At 38.5% G+C, this 22,995-nt stretch overlaps 1 protein-coding gene across 2 annotated transcripts in view; it reads right to left on the bottom strand.

Moving 5' to 3' along the window:
- Window positions 1-14,999, bottom strand: part of mast1a (microtubule associated serine/threonine kinase 1a) — a 63,297-nt gene extending 48,298 nt beyond the window's left edge. The window contains exons 1-2 of one of the 2 annotated variants that reach the window (XM_034899788.1): window positions 13,812-14,999; window positions 4,777-4,808 (exon numbers count right to left, since the gene is read on the bottom strand). In XM_034899788.1, coding sequence (XP_034755679.1) covers window positions 4,777-4,808; window positions 13,812-13,850 — 71 coding nt within the window. In that variant the 5' untranslated portion in view covers window positions 13,851-14,999. The remainder of the gene's footprint in view (window positions 1-4,776; window positions 4,809-13,811) is intronic. The other variant, XM_034899798.1, reaches the window with a different exon arrangement.
- Between the last annotated feature and the right edge of the window lie 7,996 nt (window positions 15,000-22,995).

The following is a 22,995-nucleotide window of genomic DNA, read 5'->3' as shown; positions in this document are numbered from 1 at the left end:
TTAACTATCAATTTACCATCTATTGATGATGGTTATTGTGAAGTGTTACCGGTAACATGTTCCTTCATTACTATGAACATGGGAAAGTCAAACTACTGCTGAAAGTTACTCAAACTCCAGTTTGAGTAACTTATTCTCAAAATACCCTGCTGTTTTGGGAAAATATTTAGCCTTTTATTCTGAAAAAGAACTGGGTGAAAATGTACGTCTTCAGTAGTGTGTTACCTGATGGTTTAGCTACACAGACTTCTCAGTAGAATAAATGTGTTGTCGGTTTCAATGGGATTGTTTGATAATAACAAAATGTTAAATATCAGGCTTATCCTTTAAAACACATCAATTAACCACACTTTTCCATAGATTTAAAATGTTCCCTTATTGCATGTGCACTGTAGTTTATTTTGAGTCAATCACACAGACACTGTTATATACTCACTAGAGCTGCAAATATCTGTTAATCCACAGCTGAATATAGACCCCAAAACATGCACCCCTGGTTAAGTAGTTTTTGCTAAAAACTACAGTGTTGAGCTGCTTTAGGAAATTACTGAGCCATTTTTAAATGAAACCATATATTAGTGATGCATTTATAAAGATTTAGATCTTCAGTAGGAACAAACGTGCTTGGAGCTAAGTAACACAGACAGGAAAAAAAATAAAGCATTGACAGGTGGATTAACACACCATTGGTTTGGAGGTTGCAATGGGGTTTATTGACAGCAAGGAAAATATAAAATTATGGCAGCATTCTTTAAAATGCAAAAAGAGACACAGTTCAGTTTTTCTATGTAAAATACCATATTGGGTGAGTTCTGGCATCATCATCATGTGTCCTAGCACAAGAGCTGCTCTTAAATGCCCAGCCAAGAGAGATGTCTTTTCTAAGTGTGTGTGTGTGTGTACACCCTTCTTCAAACCCTTTGAAACAAATCCACCAAATGTTAATGCTGACGTGGGTTGACAGTTGCACAGTAGTGCTGAGGGGAGTAATTCAATAATGGATGCCGTCTATAATGTGGGAGTCTGGATGGATAAAATATACATGGGAGAGGAGAGATGGGGGAAGGGAGGTGGTGATATCACTGAAACACAGTGGGGGGTCACAGACAGGGATGGACAGCATGATATCATATAGAAGACATGAGTGTGTAATGCGGGAGAGTTTTTCTCTGTCACTTCTAAAGCGTATTTAACCTTTCCGGATTTCAATTTCTAGTAACCTCCTGTTTGTCCTTCAGGTCACTTTATTCTCATCCTGCAATGACTGCCCAGTCATTACACCCATATTATAAGACTCCAGCTCCACCCACAGGAGGATGAGTGCAGAAAATACAAAACAGAAAGAGGGCTACAGGGAGCTTAGAGAGCTGACCGTGAGCCTCCAGCTCCAGTGTCTCCTTCATGTCATGCTGTGACATCTGCCACCCCGCCACATGGAGGTCAGGGACAAAACACACCCGATGACAGCAGTCAGGCACACACATGCATGCTGCACACCAGATCACTGACACAGAGACACACACACACACACACACACACACACACACACACACACACACACACACACACACACACACATGGCCGAACCGAGTAAGGCAGTAATTTGTAATTACACATGGATACAGACACACATTAAAGAAAGGGAATTAACAGACATATTAGAGTTACGTCCTTCCTTCTGCACACACAGAAAATAAGGGGCCAAGCTGTAAGTAGACAGATAAAAAGTATGACTTTGGACTACAGCAATATTAGAGAAATTTCAAGGATTTCAACACTCAAAATGATGACGGTAAAGTGTACGCATTTTGTGGAAAATTACACTCCACGCGGTGTTCAAATGCAGTCTTTTGAGCTGACATAAGACACTTTTTTCACATTCTGCCTGATTTGTGAGGTGCATTTAGCAGCAGCAGCCAGCTACGGCTTTCAAAATCCAGTACTTAAGAATAGTCACCGTTTATCAAAGTAAAAGTGAGGATATTGCCAGAACGTGAACAGTAATTAAGATGTAGCAAAAAAAAGCTGCCGGAGACAAAAGCTACAAACTAATGTCAATCTGTATGTTTCAGTCATATTTTGAGTAATAGAGTGAAACAGTGGGCAAGAGAATGAAAGAATGGTGAGTTTTATTTCAGCACCATGGACAGAGACTCACATACTCAGACACTACAACAACAGAATCAGTTGAATTAAAAGACAGACATTAGTTTATGCTTTATATTTCCCCTTTTTATTGTGATAACTGATAGATGTAACAGTTTTACAGGCATGTACCACAAATTAAGATACTTTAATCAGTTTTGTCAAACCTCTCTGGATCATAAATCCCACTCTATTCTAAATGGCACAGAAAAAGACTCCAGAGGTTTCTAATGCAGTCGCTAAATGTTATCTATCTCTGTGGAGAGGCCAACTGTATCTCTCTATTTCTCTGCCAGTCATGTTTTGTGAAGCTGCCTGTTAATATCTGGCTTCAAAATTGATATTCTGAAGGAATTTCTATTAATCATTTCATTCAAGAGCATGACAAGAGCTGAAATGAGCAATGAGAGGGTCTCTCTCTCTCATATTTTCTGCTTATCACTTCCATGTTTTCATCTACAACACTTTCAAACAATAGGCTACAGCTTGAGCACTGTCTTTTAGCCTATAATGTTTAAAGTATATAAGTATGCTGATTTAGCTATTTGCTGTTTGCAATGTACCCATGAATTTACAAACCACTATCACTTGATTACTTTGATAGTTAAGAAAGCTTAAAAATGTGATGTTTCAGCCACGTTCTGCAGACATGAGCATCTTTTTTCTACAATTTCTAAGCAGATTTATGGGAGTTCTTTCGCAATGGACATCAGATGGAAATAATTATCTCCTCGGTAAGTGTAATGCACAAAATGAGTAAAAGCTCTGATGATGGTAGAGACATGTGAGGCAAAAAAAGCATGTTCTACTCTTCGCTAATAATGTTCAGGGAGATTTATTAGCTACATGTTCAGCACTATCTAATGCTTTAGAAGGATAGTTTCACATCTTTAGAATCAAGTCTGTTCCCCAATATTCACATGGCCAAATGTACAGTGAAAGAGTTTTTTTCCCCCACTGTAATTGTTTTTTGTGGTCATATTGGAACCAAAGAGATCCCCTTTTAAAGCCATTTTAATGGTAGTGATGGGAGAATAAATCTACAGTCCTCAGTAAAAAAAAAAAATCCAGTCACAGTCTTTGAAGAAAAACATTGTGTACCTGTCCCTTTGCTGGATCTCAGTTAGCAAGCAGTGTTGATGGACCCACAAAGTGGAAATTTGGTACTGCAAAGACTGCTGAAGCCTCAAATAAGCTTCAACAAAACTCTAAAAGTAATTATAACACAGTACAAGGGCTGTGAAGTTTGTCTCGAGTCACATACATTGATATCACTCAAAGAAGGGATCTATTTGAGGCCTCTATGAACAAGGGAATTGATTACTGAAACTATTATTTCAATGTACATAGGGAGATGCGATTTTAGTATTACGATACCTTTAATAAAGCATGCATTTCATAAAGGAAAACTTCAGTCATTTACTATCTTCCCTCAATATTTTGATGGCTTAACTAATTTGTGTTACACATTATGTACACCGCTGCTCTATTCTCCCTTCTCAACCTCTCTGCCTTCCCACAACCATGCGGGGCATTGAGGTCAAAGCACGGCTCTCCTGCTGCGGAACGTTCATTGCACAGCTCACTGGTGCAACAGATTGGGCCGACAGCGACGCTCTGAGAGTGAAAGGGCTCACGCAGAGCTGGAACATGCTGCAGTCTGACGGCAAAATACCATCATTTCAACACAACTTCCTTCTACAAAGTTGGATAGATTCCAAGCACTAAAATATGATATTTATTTTTGGTTTGGTTTGTCACTTTCAGCTCAGAAAACATATGAACAACAAAAACAGCAAAAGAAAATGCATCCGGGTATATTAAAGTACTCATACTCATACAGATTTTCCCTTCCTTTATTGTGTTATGTATCTTTTTTGTGGACATTATAGGTTTACAAAGTGAAAAAGCCCAAAGTCCACCCCAAAGGCACACCCCATCTCCAAAAGAAAACCCCGCTCACAAACTGCTCCAAACAGCTCTACTTAGTCCAGCCTTTACTTAGGTGACAAACTTACATCACTTTGTAACAGGTTATAATGCTTGCCTAGCTGCTAGCACGGCACGCCCTCATACTTTGCTTCTGACTGGGTAGTAGTCCAGGCCTAGGGACTGTGCATTTGTGCCGTCGTACAAAGATGGAACCGAAGTGAGATACCTCACTCTGTAGCTAAAAGAGAGCGCTCGAAACACAAGATGAAAAGAGGAGCTGCAGCGATGTGCAGTACAACAAAACATGTTCTCTTTTTCAAAATTAAACCTTGTAAACCTGTTCTGATGTAAGCTCTAAATACAATTAGGAACCTGAAAATAGGGCATTATATGAGCACTTTAAGTCATAGCACACTAAAGTGTCTTCTATATGAGAAACCCTATATGTTGATATTGTCTCAGTTTTCCAGAGAATTAATCACATTTCCAGTTTCCCTCACTGGAAAACAACTCTATGAAGCTCACACAATTTCATTAAATCCATGGAAACCGAAGCTTACAATAAAATAAAAACCTCATAGTAGCACATCTAACAGCGGACTAACTCACCTGCAATTTAGTGAAAGGTGGACACACAAATTAGAGACAGTATCTCAACAACATACATACAAAGAAATAAATGCGTAAATGTGACCTTACCTGTTACTTTTCCGTGGCAGAGGTAGATCCTTCTGGTAAAAAAGAGAAGGCGATAGAGAGAAAGAAAAGAAGGGGAGAGCAGATATTATAGCCTGATTGGATTTGTTTTACACATCATGCAGGACTGTGGAAAAGATCATTAAGTTTGGTGTGGAAATATAAATTAGCATTCCGTTAAAGTTAAATTTCAGTTAAAGACTGAAACAAATGTAATTACACTGACATGCCTGATACGTTACTTAATGAAGAACAGGGAATTCTTAGGAAAAAACCTTCATAATGACTAAACTTTTTGTCTTATCCATTTTATTTTGAATGCGTTTTCTATTTTCATTTTCTTGTGTATTACACTGCTGTTGTTTTTTTACTTCCTCATAACCAACCGAACCCTCTTCTAAACAAGAGGCAATTGTTGAATACCTGCAGAACAGGTATATGTAGTAGTTTATGGTGAACTTGTGTGTATTGTAGCAGTGTTTTGCCATTGAGAACAAGCTAGCATGCTACGGTTTGCCACCTCGTCTTGGCTAGTTACGTAGAAAGCCGTGCAGATTTTGAACAGCTCACCCGGAGACTGAAGGCAGAGGACATTTAGAAACCAATTTTTTCATAGTGCGGGCACTCTAAACAATCAAGATGCTTGTCCTTTTCAGGGGCATTATGCAATGCACCAATTCATATCCACATCATAAATATGAAACCATAAAATCATGTACAATATTTTTTGGAGCCCACTAAGAACTATGCATCATACAATTAAACCTGAGCCTCTGTAAATAATGCTGGCATCCCACACAGAAAATAAGACTCTGCAAAAACCTGAAAGAAGGTGCAACTTGTAAATCTTAATGTCATAATATAACGGATCATATAGTTGATCCCTGATTGAAATTTTGTAATGTATTGTATTGTATTGTAATTTAGAGAAATAACACTGTTTCCAAAACTATTGTCAACTTTTCTGATAATGAAATTGTTCAAATAGGTAGTGTAGGCCGGGATCAGTCTATAAACAGATTTGTGATTTCTCTATTAATGTCTTGTATGAGTGGAAAGCAGTTTGAAAATTGATCCCACATAAGTGCTCATAGACTTCAGAGCTTCAGGATCCACCAGGTTGAGTGGAGCCAAAGTCAATTTAAAAAAATGTTGCTGCTATATTTATGACATTAGGACACTACAGCAAGGGCTCTGATGCGATTAGGATCTGCTGGGAGGAATCGGTGTGGTGCTTGTTGCCCATCTATTCCCAATTTGATTCCATTTTACACTCGGCTAAAGTAAAATTAGGTTACTGTCAATTTCTATTGTCAGCCTGTACTGCATTGGTCATCAAGCTATTTTCTACAGCCCAGTGGCTCAAATAAAAAAGATATTATCAATTGTTTCTTTTCACTCAGGAAAGGCTTAATGACACAGAGCCATGTCTGTGAAATGAAAGGAATTCAAGTGATGATAAACCACTCTAGGGTAAGAAGTTGAAAATAAACAAATATGAGAGGAATATAAGAGAACATAGAAGAGAGGGCAATTGGTTTTTTCAGAAAGAAGGATTTCATCCTGTTAGACGAGGGCAATCCTGAAACCTCCCTCTCTCCATCTCTCTCTCTGTATAAGAAAACAAGCATTACAAAACCCAAACAAAGCCAAGCTGATGAAACATGACTTGACAGCTGGAGCTCTTGTCTCCAAACAATCTCCGAACAAGATCACGACCCAAGCTCGTCAGCACTGTGACACATTAAAACAAATTGCACTTAATAAACATTTACGAAGAGCTAACGAGCAGAAGAAAGGCTGCAAAGACTCATTGTAATGAGCCGGAACCAATTTAAGTGCATAGGTGCAGCAGTAGTACCATTATAACATGAATAAAGAAACTTGGAAAATTATACTTTGCACAGACTAGGCTATATTAAAAGGAATAGCTCTACACAATACGTTCATTCATTTTCTTTTGGTAAGAGTTAGAGAAGACAACTGATACCACTCTCTTATAGAAAGCAAATAAGCATATTTTCAAACTATTCCTTACATTAAAATAAACCTACAGTATATGATGGTGGCCTTGCAGCATTTCTCAGTTCAGAAGAGATTTTCCAATGGGAATGACATCACCCTTCATAGTGAGCTCTTTCTGGGCCAGCTAATGAGTTACATCATTAAGAGGAAGTGAGCTAGGCCAGGGGTACTCAGAGAGAGCCCCACAGGAGTCTTAGGTGTGTGTGTGTGTGTGTGTGTGTGTGTGTGTGTGTGTGTGTGTTGCACTCCATACTCCTACAACAAAGATGGGATGAGACATGTTGTATGACTTCTGCTTGTTTGTGTGTGTGTGTGTGTGTGTATGTGTGAGTGTGTGTGTGTGTGTGTGTGTGTGTGTGTGTGTGTGTGTGTGTGTGTGTGTGTGTGTGTGTGTGTGTGTGTGTAGCATATGGGTTAAGTGTAAGTACGCTCAAAACACACCTAAAACTGCTTGGGGGGATCATCTTCACTAGCTATGAAAAACGACTCATCTCAGTGACACACACTCTTCCAGTTACAGCCAAATAAAATATGCGCACACACACAAAAGGGCACTTATACTGCCCTGGAAGTCTTATATTGCTGCTGTTTTATTGAAGGATCAATCAGTCAAAAAATCATTAAGATTCAAGAGTAGAAAAATGTTCTGGTCTGAGAAAGTTGCACTATGAGGATGCCAAATGCAAATATTTTATCTCAAAGTGGCAATAATGAAGTGGTTTTGCAGACATTATCCAGCATAGAAAGACTTGCACATGTCCGCACATACAAAGAAATACCTTTAATCAATTATACTTACAACTGCCATGCTCAAAGTAATTGCAAAAACATTGCGATTCTCATGCAGACACTATGTTGTGTTCCAAAAAGTAAAAGAGAGGGTGTCACATGGTTTTTCCATGTTTGTTATTTTCGGTGGGGAGAGGGGGGATATTTACTCAAGGACAAACTGAAGGCCAACTGGAAACCAAAGAAAAGAAAAATGTTAATATGCTGCTGCTCTGGGCAGAGTCATGAGGCTGTGCATTATTTAGTTCAATATTTTTACTTAAAAAGCTTTAAGATCACTGGTCATTACACTGAGGTTTCAAATTATGTCTTATTAAATGATTCTTAACCTATTTTACTTTCTTGTTCAACTGGATCTAGTGTCAAACTTTAATAAATGCTATTTCTTCCTTACTTCTGTCTATTTTGGGATTAAGTCAGGTTCAAGCTTTTGTGCTTCATGAGCGTCTGGCATGATAATCAACTCCCAGTTAAAGTAGTTCAAATATTTGAAGCTATCCATGATTATATTCTGGCCCAGATCTGTTGCTTTGATGTCCATGTGTTTTTTTGGACTTGCTCTCACAGTACAAAACCTACCCTTTGTGAATAATACTAACATCAGAAGGACGTGCTGAGGCAGAACAAAGCAGTGGGCATGGCAGTGAGTGACAGGACTTGGCACAGAGAGCTGGATCTTCTGCAGTGATCACACTCTTATCCCCTGTGCTTAGCATATTGGAAATGGGCAGTCTGCCTAGAACAAAATATTGGACAAATTAACTGGTGTGTGTGTGTGTGTGTGTGTGTGTGTGTGTGTGTGTGTGTGTGTGTGTGTGTGTGTGTGTGTGTGTGTGTGTGTGTGTGTGTGTGTGTGTGTTGCACTCCATCCACCTACAACAGAGAGGGTTGAGACATGTTGTATGACTTCTGTTTGTTTGTTTTTGTGTGTGTGTTTGTGTGTGTATGTGTGTGTGTGTGTATATATGAGCAGCATATGGGTTAATTGTAAGTATGCTCCAAACACACCTACAACTGCTCGGGACGTCAGGATCATCTTCACTAGCTTTGAAAAATGATTCATCTCAGTGACACACACTCTCCCAGTTACAGCCAAATAAAATGTTGTTGTTGCCACAGATCTTTATTATAGTACTTTCTATTTATTATATTTTTCAACATTCTAAATCTGGGTTTGTTGCTGCAAAGGCCAAAAAATGCTTTTTGGGGTATGGGTACAGTTAACAAATAAGGTAAAATATCTATATTACCTTATGAATACATAGCCCCTCTCTCGCCACACATTTCAAGTTTGCTTTCTTCATTAATTCTCAAATAAAAGCAAAAATTAAAATGGGGGGGCGGGGGGGGGGATGTAAGTTGCTCTGGACAAAAACATCTGCTAAATTCATGTGCCAAATTGTAATGTAATTTATTTCCTATTTAATGATAATGACAACCCCCATGCCAAATTTCACACCCTCACAATGGTCTGCCAGTTGACCAAGAGGAGCTGCCAGAATGAGAGTGAAAGTGAGAAGGGAGGTGAGAATTGGGAGACATGAACCGAAAGAGGGCTCGATAAAGTAGGTGATGAAGATGAAGTGAGAGAGACGGCAAGAAGAAGACTTTGTAGCTTAAGGATGACGACAGGAAGACTCTACCAGGATACTATACTACAAGTGATCATTAATGCTATTGTGTGTAGTTTCTGTCTCCCCCATGAGGAATTCTAATTAATGACAACAAACTGTTGGCGCGTCCACGTGATACAAGCCTTCCATGACCGCGCACAGACATGCATTAATATCAAAAGCTTACTTTAAAAGAGACTGAGAACTCCCAAGAAGAAGAACAGCATCAGTCGTTTCAGCAAGGGCCCCCAAACAACATGTTTATGTTGATGTGACAAAGCCCTCTAGAGGCCCTCTTACTTAATTTTATTTTTACCTTGAATTTGACTGTGAGCAACTGCAACTAAACAATTATCTTTAGGGGATCAATATATAGTATTCTGATTAGAAAGACGTGATTGCTTCGACCCCTTCTTTCTGCTGGCCTAGGGCCCTTTCAGCCCGTCCTGCTGCTGGTGGTAGGTCTTCCTCCCTAAGGCCTGTGTGCCAACGGCAAACTGTTTTTTATTTGTCAAGATTCCAAATGTTTGCAAGTTACAACTTTTTTTCCAGTGTGGGTGACATTTATACCTCACACTACAGCTGCAATTCTAAAATAAACTGTGGAATCACATTTATATTTTATCTTCATTTATATTCATACACTTCTATTTTATCTAAAGTTGGCCATTTTGGAAAATCACCCTATCATGCAGAAGATAAGTAAAGTTGTTAGTATTAGTAATGCGGAATTATATACTCTTAGAAAAGCACATAGTAGTAGAAATATAACAGTAATCACAGACCTGGATAATCATTACACGTGATTGTTCACCATTTCAAAAACATTTCCTGTCACAATTACACAAGCATGAATGTCACGATGTGTCCTGTTGTGTCCTCACACTTCAACTACATACACACATAAAGCCACATAGCGCACTGTGTGCATCAATATCCACTTGTGGGAAGAAAGGTGGAAACAGTAGAAAGGTGTGATTGTGTGTGTGTGTGTGTGTGTGTGTGTGTGTGTGTGTGTGTATTTGTGTGTGTGTGAGTGCACGTGCACACACACACTCACACACACACACACACACACACCCCCTTCCCTCCTCCTCTCTCTCTGGTGTGAAAGTAGATCCATGCAGTAAAGGGATCCAGATATTGTAATAGCCACTTAGATGGGGTCTACTGTAGGCCACAGCTGCTGCCTGCCTCACATCTATGCTGCCCCCCTTCCTACTACTGGCCTAGGGACCTTTCAGCCCGTCCTGCTGCTGGTGGTAGGTCTTCCTCCCTAAGGGTTTACAGGGCTGTTAGGCCACCATTAGTCCTGCTAATGGGCCTGACAACTGCGCCACATCCTCAGCATTTAGACCTCCTCTGTCTGAGACAGGGATATCGACCACTTCAATGGAAATGGAGAATAGGGGCAGAAGGTGGGAGTCGATTTGATATGTACATATACACACACACATACATCCATACATACAGAAACACACACACAAATATGCACACACCAAGAAACGCACACACAAGATGCTTAGTGAGCCATTAAATGGATGGAGACACACATTAACATGGTCTGTCTAAAATCAAAAGTTTGATTTACCGGTAATCTTCTTGTAAGAGTTTTTGTTTGTCTTTGTAAGTCCATCTTAGCTGAATGAGAGAGAGCGAGAGAGAGAGAGAGAGAGAGAGAGAGAGAGAGAGAGAGAGAGAGAGAGAGAGAGAGAGAGAGAGAGAGAGAGAGAGAGAGAGAGAGAGATTGTGTGTGGGTGTGTGTGTGTGCATGCATGCATGCATTACATTTAATTGTCTCCTGTCCGCCTGCCAGGCTGCCCCGGCTCTCCATATCCACTAAATGATGTTGATATCCATGTTTAAAATTCAGCTACTATTAACTTCTGGGAAAATATTTCACTCACAAAAAGGAGCAAAGTGACTGATTATCTTCTAATTTATACACTGAACTCTGCCAAACAAGACTATTCCTGGGCAAACATAAACTACATGTCATCTGCAAATATTTACCTGTGTGATGTATGAGATCTGTGCCTGATATGAGCAATACTTTTTGTGTAATAATTCAACTCCTCTACACAGGACCTCTACCAAGAAGCTTATTTTATAGTTGAGCTTACATTTAGTTGTTACAGTTTTTTAAACTAGAACAAACTTCTGTGGGACAAAGTCATCACACAAAATTAACAAATGAAAAGAGACTTGGTTGTTTGTGACCAAATTACAAACCAGGCTACGTCATGTCCTGCCACCTGCAAACTCTGGAGAGGGAGAATGTGCTATGATCTTTAAAATATGTTTTATGGTATAGGACATTATTTTATTTGTTTATTTCAAAATGAAACTTTATGTTTAATTAAATATACATAGGTAGTTAAGTCTCTCGTATTGGTTTGCCCTCTCTTGGAAATAATGCGCTAAAATAAAAGGAATAAGACGGAATATACAGTATTATAGACATTTGGGCCAATTTTAACAGCCCTTTATCAGGTCTTGTATTATGTTTAATTAAATATCTGAATTTTGGATTGTTGGCCTGACTGAATAAGAGATATGAAATCATCACTTTGGCCTTTCAGAATGTGCAATGGGCTAATCGACTAATCGATGAATCAAAAAACATTCCGACAGATTAACAATTTACAGGAATTATTGTTAAGAGTTCTGATAATGGAATATTAATGAACATTTAAAGTTGTTAAAAAACTGGTTCCAGTTCTCCAAATGTACCATTTTGCTAGTTTTCTTAGTTGTGCATGATGTTTTAGAGTGGTGGTTATACAAAACAAGCTTTTTAAATATGTCAGCTTGGTTTTAAGGGAGTCTTGAATCAAGAAAATATGAAAGAGAAAAATGGCCCTCCAGAGTTTTAAGGGCCATTTTTAATGTATCTCTCTCTGCACTTTAACAGCAAACAATTATCAAAAGCCTCTGTCTAAATTTCACTAAGAGCCAGTTGAGAAGAAATCTTCAACAAACAGTTAAATAAGTTGCTGTGGTAGAGGTAGGTAGTAGATTGCCTTGTATTCCTTAGAATTAAAAAGGTACAATATGTAATTTTCTGCTGCTAGGGTTCTCTCAATCAAAACAATGGATGTAAACACAGACTTTGGATGACGTTGTGAAGATGCATGGGATTATGTCACCTGGTGTGTTTTGACAGAAGCTAGACTAACTAGAGTTGTCAAAGGGCATACCAAGAAGCAACCAAACAAAAAGTCCAGTGTCATTGAAATTAAACTGTGTCTTTCCCTGGATTTGAACATTGTTGGAAACATGTTGGGTTATGTAAGTGCCAAACTTAACAAAGTCTTTAATAAACAGTAGGGATAGTCGTTTTTTATACAATTCAATGCAGAAATATTACATACTGTTCCTTAAAATTGTCCGTAGACTAACTCCTAAAAATTGTAAAACACTTTTCTTTATTCTCTGCTTTAATCCATCAGGCCTTCCAACATAAATTTGATAAATGATGAGCAATCATCCGGAGCAAAGTATCTGGGCTGAACTGTCTTGCAGCAGAGTACTTTTACTGTAAATGAATTCACTATGAAGCAGAGGACTGACAGACAGCAACCCCTGCATCGTAAGCTTTACCTGCCTCATTTGATTAAATTCACACAAGTGCCCACAACAGAGGAAAGCCTCAAAGGAATCTTTTACTTGTGCCTTTGTGTGTCTGTTATATCGTACATGATGTCCCTTTCAGCAGCCCACACTCAACATATGACTGGTTATCATAGACTTGCATAAATATTACTGTGAATCTCTTTGACGTTTCACTTCCGGGATTGCTCCGGTGCCACTGGAAATTTCTCCAGATGTATTTATTATTTGCCGATTTCTGTTTCCTTTCGCTTTCTTTGTGTTAGAATGTGTTAGAACCTCCTCCACTCCGCAGCATGTGGATGGTCTGGCAATGCGAGACTACCATGAATCTAAAACTCTCAGAAAACAGGTCTGTCACCCACTGTGCTGCATTTAAAAGTTATTCCAAAAATGTTATTGGGGAAAATATGTTCAGAAAAGTTTGTCTATAAAGATGTTGCCATACTGTGTTTTGATGGGAGTTATCCCTTTATTATCTCAGCCATTAAGGACAATGTTACAACTTATTATATTTGGCAAAATAGTCAACTTTTTTAATCTAGCCGTAAAAGGTTTCTCACTTGTTTTTCCATGCTTGTGACTATAATATATAAGTCTATATATTGATATTTCAATATAAAATTACCGTGATAGAGGGGTTTTCATGTTGCCCACTAGGCTACTATCTGAAAGGTTTCTGTTTTGTGCAGTAAATCATCTGAATCCACACCTTCCTGTTTTATGGCCTTGTGCCTTTGCATATTACTTTTATGAAATCCCTCATGGGCCTACATCCTGGGATTACTTTGGAAGCATACATAGATGAATTGTGTTTAAAGGAATACAATAATTCATTCAAAGAATTAAGACAAATGCCATTATTGGTAACTATGACATATTTCTCAACATTTATTCTGAAATATAAAAAAGACATGTGCTCAATGATTTTCTACAGGATTCATACAATACAATATGGTAACAAATGAGGTTAAAACAATATATTAAAAAACTTCTCACCTGCAGCCTCCGTCTTCGGATGATCCCAGAATCATCCATGGCGGGTGTAAGGCTTCACACCTGTCAGAGTGTCTCGTGGGCTACTGGTGACGGCGGCGAGAAAAAGCCCCACTCTCGCGTGGCTTTTGGCGAGAGTCAATTTGCTACTTAATCGAAATGCTTGGCAGAGTGTCGGCTGTTTATAACATAATTTACCAGCGAAAAGCAGGTAACATCTGCTAATTAACTAATTGGTGCTATTATATTCAATTTGGTAAATTATACCAGAAATCGTCTCGCGTTACAACTACAAAATACACTATTAATTAGCCTATTTCTACCAAAGTAGATAAAAGTGCCGTTCCTGTGCTCGACCCAAGCCCACATCCCTTGCTGACTGAGACTACTGACTACTCTGCTCTGTGGTGGGAACTGCTGAATAAGCCAGAGGCTGCACGGTGGGATCAGGGTGCACTGCACGAACTCAAGTCCAGCTGAGAGACAGAGAAAGCCCCCAAACAGCCTATGTCAGACCGAAGCTTATCACACCACATATTAGATCAACCAAACAAGTTTGCATTCATCTTTCACCCCCTCCAAAACAGCTAGTGCGCATTTTCAGTTTAAAAACAAACAATCTTTTAAAACTAGATAGCCCATTACACCAGGAACAACCAACAGCAATCCATTCCGCTAATTTCATCCTTTAAAAATGCTTCTATCACAACGATCCTCTGTCGCTCTACAATCTGCAGAAATCCGCTACATGTTAAAGGAGTCCAAAGGCAGCCAAACCACTGTAGTCTATGTGCGGAGAAAGGACCAGTGCATGCATGTTAACGGAGTTCGTAGCAGGCCTATTGCATATTATTACACAACTACAAATCTTATTATATGTCACATCCACTCGGTGGAGCTTCGGTGCATTAAAAACGGCGAGATCAATGAAAATCTGTAGCGAGTCTATGTCCCTCTGTTCAAAGACACACACACATCGGCACTCAAAGCAGGTGATCACTTCACGTTTTCGTCCTCCTGTAATCAGATTTTTCCGTTTCCCGTGATCTCACAGGTACACGATGGGTACAAGATGGGTTCACTCTGCTCTTCTCTGGTGGAACATTGATTTTTTTGTCGCGAAACATGATCTGTGGTCGCTACACAGGATTCGCTCCATCCTTAGCTCTTACCACCCACTTCCTACTACCAAATGACGTTTAACCCTTTAGCGACCAGATGCTTGCGTCAGCTATGGAAGTGGTTTTTGATGTACAAGTTTCCAAGCCAACATTTCCAAAGAGGCCAATCATCTTTACTCACATTCCAGCTAAGCCACATCAGCCACCCAAAAAATGCAAAACTATTTAGTATTTCAAAGGCAAGTTTCGAAAATAATGACAACATATTTGAAGCTATAGGGCTGGGCAGTAGAGTGCAAACAATTTAGTTGATTAATCGATTAAAATAAAATTTGCATCATTCTTTTTTTAGTTAAAAAGAAAGAGTGAAAAAGCTACAGTTAACAGCATTTCAAATTACAGGGATTTGCTGTTTCAGTTTGTCATATCAAATAGCCTCAATTTAATATCTTTGTTTTGGGACTTTTGGTTTAAGAAAAAATTAGAAAATGTCCCAATTGGGCTCTGTGGATTTGTGCCTCACTATTGTTGACATTTCACAGACCAAACGATTCATCAAAAAAGGATTGGCAGATTAATTGATAATGAAAATAATTGTTAGTTGCAGCGCTAATATGAGATGATACAAATTTGTCAACTGTATCATTTACATTGTGGTACATATACAGTATATAATTCTAGTTGGGCTAGGCCATTGTGTTCTGTCCTGTAAATAAACACTGTTTGATGGCTATATCAATTTCTATATCAATTTCTCTGTGATTTTTGCATCAATGTGATCAACCACCTTCATAAATCAAAACCCATCATTCATGGCTGGTTATTTTATTCAGTAACAGTTTTTATTGATGACGTTGATGTTTTTTAATTTGTGGGTCTACAAAATGTCAGAAAATAATACAAAAAGTGCCATCACAAAATCCCAGAACCCAATATGATGTCTTCAGATTGTCTGATCAACCATCCAAAACCCAAAGACATGATATAAAACAGAGAAATGTCAGTTGGAACAGTGAATGGTTGGCTTTTCTTTCTTTTTCTGCAATCACTTGATTATGGAAATAGTTGCAACTATTTTTTTCTAAATCATGATACAAAAATTACATACAGCATACAATGATATAGGATTTTTTTCCATATGGCTCTCTCCCAAAGGACATCAACAAACAGCTGGTTAAAATTCTTAGGCAGCACTCGCCCCATGCATGGGGTTGACAAATACTGCTAACCTGGCACCCAATCTAACATGAACCCGGTTCCTTTGCAGAATATTTGCATAAAGAGTTACTTAGTTACTTCAAGGTGTTTTGTCAAATAGGGTTTATGCCCATACACTGTACGTGTGTCTGAATTAACAGTCAAAACAGCATGCCGTCATGCTTCTGTTGCTATTCCAATGAAAAATGGCACCAAGGTTTATGCATTATTCAGCATTCACACCTGTCACACATGGGATTCACTGCCACATAACATTTCACAGCTCCTCACCCTTCAGTTACTTGCATCCCTGATCCAAATGTTAATGAATGAACGCTGGCATAGAAACAGATTCCCAACATGGTGATTTTAAAGAGAAAGAGCTTGAGTGCTGTTTACATATTAACTAAAATTTGCATGTCTACTGGAGGTCTGATATACATTCAAACTGAACCGTCCCGTCCCCACTGAGTTTGTAGATGTATTGTCAATAAAATGAATGCATTCCCTGATCAATACTATAGGAAAAGGCATCACTAAGCAGTAGTTATCACCGAATATACTGAAATGGGTCAAAGTCCATCACCATGTTAATACAATGTGGTGAGTTTGTCAACATGACGTTTCACTGTTTTTTTTTTTACATAATTCTTCTTTGGGCACTTGAGGTCTCCCTTTTGACAAGACAGTTGAAGACATGAAAGGGGAGAGAGATGGGGAAAGGCATGCAGCAAAGGGTCACAGGTCAGAGTTGAACCCGTGGCCACTGCATCGAGGAGTAAACCTCTATATAGGGGCGCTCGCTCTACCAACTGAGCTACCTACGCGCCCGTGTTGTACTGTTAACATTCTCACAAGAAAGAAAGCGAGAAAACTGAGTTGGTCAAAGCTGGCTGATGGGGCGGATCAATGTGGAGAGAAAAACATACAAGAGGCCGGGTGGCTGGTCCAACTTTAGATTTAGCACAGCAGGAGACGAGAGCAAGACTTAGTGGCTTTTAGGAGGATGGTCTTAATGTTCCCTGTTTCTCTCTGAGCAGAAGGAGCTGCCAGGCTTTAGTCCCTCGCACCCCCAGATCACTCTGGGTTCCACCCCCCCTCTCCCACTACCACTGGAAGTCCCCCACTCTCAACCACACAAGAGAACCCACTCATCTAATGGTGTAACAGCCGCATATGTTTTGTTAAAAGAAGACTGCTGTGTTCTTTGACAATTAATCTGTACATGACTTTTTCAAGACTATTCCATTAATCTCATAATCTATGAAATTTCAAGAAATTAGTAAATCACATCACAATTTTACAAAACCCAATCTTTTTTTGTTTATATTGTTATAGAGGATGATAATTATTATGAAATTATTATTGCAATTATTAAGAATTAATTTTATGTTTATCCACTAATCAATTAATGACGTTTCAGCTCTATGGCTCAATAAAGCAAAGGTCCCAGTAACACTTTGGTACCAATATTAGGCTTTTATTTCCAACTTCTAAAAAAAAAACTTTACCTCGATTGCGCACAAGTGTTATGGCTTCTGGAATAAAACCAATTTTTTTTACAGGCATCATAAAAGCATTTCAGATGGCACAAAAAAAGTCACGACGAATGATAATATCATATGCATTATGGCAATTGTTTAGTTTCACCTCTAAGCTGTGTGAGAAATCTCTGTTTTGCAAATCATTTTAGAACCGAGGTTAAAACACTGCACTCAGTTCTTGTACTTTTGACAAAAGGGTGTAGGGATTAATTTAAGTAGACAGTACATATGATGTTTCTTAAATGGAATCTGATTCCACATTAAATCTCAATCATCAAGTATTTACAGGTCTGGACAGTTCCCTCACATAAAAGGATTACTCCAGCAATTTAGTATTGCATTTCTATAAATGTAGGGAACTCACTAAAGACAAAAAAATACCATGGTCAAAATAGAAGCATCAGTGGCCAAGCTATCCTAACTTTTAATAGGAATCAACCACTGGATCCTCCATTTCCCATGATGCCACTCAATAGTGTCTAAAGGGGGACATCCTGAATGGCCCCTTCTTTCAAAGCTCCCTCCAGAGCCACAAAGGATATTATGACACTCTTTTCACAGCCTGAGTAGTGCTTCTTGAGACGAATAAACTTTAAATGTACAATATGTGTAAATTCAGTGGAGTGCCCCACACTTGAATTAAGCCAGGAATAATTATTATAAGACTCTGATGTTGTGGTTTCATGAAATTATCATTTCCTTATAAGGATACTATTAATTATTTATTGCAGTAGTCCACACATTCTTGCAATAATCAGATGTTCATCTGGAAATTATTGAGTGAGATTTCAAACAGCTATGCTGAAATTATTTGTAACACTACACTAAAACCATCTAGTAATATAATTTGAAGGTTTTATTAAAAGTTTCAGTGTCTAATGACTGTTTACAAAGCTTGTCCAACTGCCTACAGTAAAATGTGCTGGGGAACTCAATCAAATGTATACACATTAAACGTAAATCCAATCATATTGGCATTGGCCTTTTTAAAGCTCATACTTATCTAATACTAAAGAGTGCATTAGAATAAACTGGGACCCAGGCTACATGGGTGCATTGGTGACAGCAGGTGAATAATGTTTCTGGGGAGTGACCCAGTTACCAGCTTGTCTGACGTCTGTAGCACATTTAGCCTATGCTGCGTTTCTTATTAATTTTAAATAATTAATGAATGCACATGAATTTTACATCTTTTTTCTTCATTAGGTGCTGTGAGATTTGGGGAGGGGGCAGGAAGAAGCTGCGTAGAAACCTTACGGGGCACAGTTTCAACAGACAAAGACTTTTCATACTGCTCTGTGCAAAAAAGCTCTAAAAAATGATGTCACCCTTTTTCATAGGACGCCCCGAGGGAGGTGACAGGGGGGTCAGCTCTCTGCAGCCGAAAAGCTTGGCAGGACAGGGATTTGGGATATGCCTGCAGTTTGTGCGATCCTATTTCCCTTTCTGGTAAGCCTGTCTCACAAGAGCAACGTCAGCTCACATGTCTTCTTAGACATGTGCCTCCACCTGCATTCACATCTGCTGTGTGTGTGTGTGTGTGTGTGTGTGGGTGTGAGAGAGAGAGAGAGAGAGAGAGAGAGATGCATGCGTTTTTAAATTTACAAAATAACATAAACACATTGAAAACTCAATTTAATCCAATCCAAGCAATGTTATTTTGTGTCAGAGAGGTGTTAATTTAACTCCATAGCTAGCAACTAGCAATTATTTCCTTTAGAGATTTTTTTCTCAATTGAAACATTTCCCAATTCGCACAGGACTATTATTATTTATGGTAACTATATATATATATTATTACCAGGGCATATCCTGTGCTTGCAGCGCATTCGCATAGGATAGCAAAGTTACACAAATTTACTAATAATATTCCCCACATACAATGTCAAGGCTCTGTCAAAACTTGTATCTATATTTGTCGACGCAGCCTATCCGACCCATCAATAAAAAGCTGAAACCGGTGAATGTTTTGCCATTTTAAATTATGATTAATCAAAATTGATGCATTTTACATTTTCTGGCCACTGACTAATCTAGTGATATTTAAAAACAAACATCATGCCAAACTATATTGGGAAATCTCAATATCGTTTGGCATGATGGTGCAGTGTTTGTGTTTACATTGTTTAGCATCTGTAAGTTGTATTAGCAACATGATGTTGTGTACATTATGTTTACTTATTTCGGTGATCTAATAAAACAGCATTACATTCAGTACTCAAACTCGTTAGCCATGATTCACACTTCATAAACCCCTTGACTTGCAGAAGCAGATAAAGTACATGTTAAATCAATATTAATGCTGACTCGTAGTGCCATTGAGTGCATGCACAATACCAAGGCCTTGAAATCATTGTGCTTTCCATCCTTTTAGAAGTCAAAATGTCTGCTGTGAAAAACGTCTATATTGGACCATAACTACTGCACAACTATTCCTGCTAAGGCATCAACAATTTACCTATGTTCAATTACCTATTTGTCAACAGCTCCTGATACTTTATCCCCAACACTCCCCCTGTTGCCATTAACCCTCCTTATACTGCAAATCTGCTCCCTAAAACACTTCCTTTTTCCTCCCCTCGGCTCCTCATTTCTAACCCTGTCTGTGCAGAAGTGGGTCACTTACTCCAGCTGTGCTAAAAGCCGAGTCTGGGAAGATGAGCTTCTCTAAATAAAACACCATACCATCAGCGGTCTCGGGGGTGCCTCATCATACATACATAAACCCAACAAAGATGGAGAAAAGAGGGGAAGAAGTTTAAGATGCAAACATAATGTAAATGCAGCTTGATTGGTCATTTGGGCTTCTGTCCTTGTTATCTCTGTAAAGATAGAACGCTATTTCTGCTTGCATGTATTGTATATTTATTTTACATCAAAGCTTTTAATAACAAATGTTTCGATGGAAGTACTCTCAAGAGTTTGTCACATTAATCATTGTGAGGTTTTTTTCCACATGATCTGACCTGTCGGTTTTGATCTGTATGTCACTTAAGCACGTAAAGTATGTACTGTGAATTCTGTTCTCAGTTCAAAATTCTGTTGCTATAGCAACACCTACTGGCACAGTTGCATCCACCATTTTGTCAAACCTGTGACCAAGCAAATATTAACTGGCATCTCAAATTCCTTTCTTGGATCATTATTTGTGGGTACAATTTTTTTATTGTAGCTTTTTTGTTTGGCCATTACAATAGCTGTGTGAGGCTAATGTGTTGCTAATGCAACATTTCAGGTAATTATGTAGTTTATTCTTTTAACATTTATTCATGAGTATGTTTACGAGATAGATCACTGTGTTGTAAGTCTTATATGAAATTATTTTGCTGGTAATAGTTTTGTTTTTTTTGGCACGAGGAATAATCAAACTAATTTCCCAGTCAGTCCACACTTTCGCCAGCAGGTTGACATTTGTGGAATGACTTTATTAATCCCCGGGGGGGGTTTGGCAAAACATTCATGGTTGATCCCCTGATTTATTTATCTAACTCCATCATCAAGATTTAATCCGTCCAATACTTTAGAGTAGTTTAACAGTATGGTTTTCTTTCCAATGAGCATTACAGACTCGTTGTCTTGTTATAATACCTTTGATCTCAGTACTATTGTTCACTATGGTATCTTTGGTATGTAATCACTAACAATCAGATAATGTCTTGTTCAATACTGTCTCCCAATTGTTTCCAGTGAAAAATGACAAAGACCAACACTGTCTCCAACCTAGGAAGTGTGTTTAGCTTGCGTTAAGCCACTAGGTTGTGTATGTGAAGATTTAAATAAATCATAACGTGGTCTAATTATACAAAAGGTTTGTCACATTAGGGGCAACACATTGACTTTTATGTACGAATATTTTTCTGACATTGTTCTAGACCTCACATTTGAACCTTTGCCCTAGCAAACAACAAATGTTTGCTCCAGTAAAGTATACAGGATGCAGGTTTTGTACTAAAATGAATCGGAAGAACTACAAGCATCCACTGGCAGCAACCATACAGTCTATGGCAGCAACACAAGAAAGATGTAATACAGTGAACTTGTGGTTATCACCTTCACAGCTACAGTACAGATCCAGTTGCTTTCACACCAGTTTTCATGTGGCATGATCAGCACCTTTTATATTTTCTTGGCTATGTCGCATCGTAGATTTTTTCTGTCTTTTTCTTCAAGTTAATATGAGCTTGTTCAATTGCAACCCGAAATTCTTCTACTTATGTACTGAAATGTTCATATGGCTATTAAATAGAGCAGTTTTCATTTTGAGGCAATAGGGACACCATGTGGAAAAGATCTGCTATTTCAATTATATGAAGACTTATGTTGAGAATAATTCCAGGGCACCTAAGGGAGCTTGACTGAGATAATTGAATCTGACGGCCAGGCACAACAAAGTCAGTGGAGACCAGGAAAACACTGCTGATCCACAGACAAGAAGAAGCTTTAGATCGGAATGCAATAGAAACCGTGGGAATACACATGTAGTAACACGTAAACACATAACACATCATAATTAAAGTGATGACTTATAAGGAAATGGCTGAACGATCATTAAATTTGTACCCAGGACAATTTCATGTTAAAGAATCACTGACGACACCAGCTTGTAACGCCTAGCAAACGTTTCTTACACAGATTACCTTTTATAAGACGGCAGATTGTCTTTGATTTTCTACTGAATGGGAACATAATCAGCGACTTTATCTAGATTTTTTCAAGATAATTATCTAAGTGTTTTATCCTGCACAATAAACAATATTACAAATATATGTGTAAAGTGTGTATTTGTGGACAGTAGTCTTAATCTTTAACAAAATAAAATCCATATTACTGACTTTTTGTGCCAAATCCATGGTGTTATGCTATTGCTGTAAGCTAATCACTTTTGCATTTCTAACCTAAGTATTAGTCCTGGTATCAATTATAACTTTACTTTGCAATTAGTGCTTGAACACTCTATTGTCAGTCTAAAAGTTAAGATATTTGTGCCGTTTTGCTCTTCTAACGAATCACAACTCAGTTGTGTGTAAAAAAAACTTTTTTCTGACTCATAATTGAAGCCTCTCACACTACCATTACAGTATTGCCGTCACACATTAATTCATGAAAGCTTTCTAGGTCAAGAGTGAAAAAGAAACGGAGCAATCCATTTAGCACAATTAATGGGACGCCATGAAAATAAACTGGGACTGTGTGTAACAACCTCAGGGATTAGACACCTGCTGACCCCCTGTGACCTGGTTCACAGTGAGGCAGAGCTCTCCTCGGTGCTAAAACCTATGTCTAAATATGCTACAGCTGACAGTACAGGATGGTTTTTTCAGTGAA

This window comes from Etheostoma cragini, chromosome 2 (genome assembly GCF_013103735.1).
Source record: "Etheostoma cragini isolate CJK2018 chromosome 2, CSU_Ecrag_1.0, whole genome shotgun sequence".
NCBI lineage: Eukaryota > Metazoa > Chordata > Actinopteri > Perciformes > Percidae > Etheostoma > Etheostoma cragini.
Note: the sequence above shows the minus strand (reverse complement) of the source record. Positions and strands in the feature narration are given on the sequence as shown.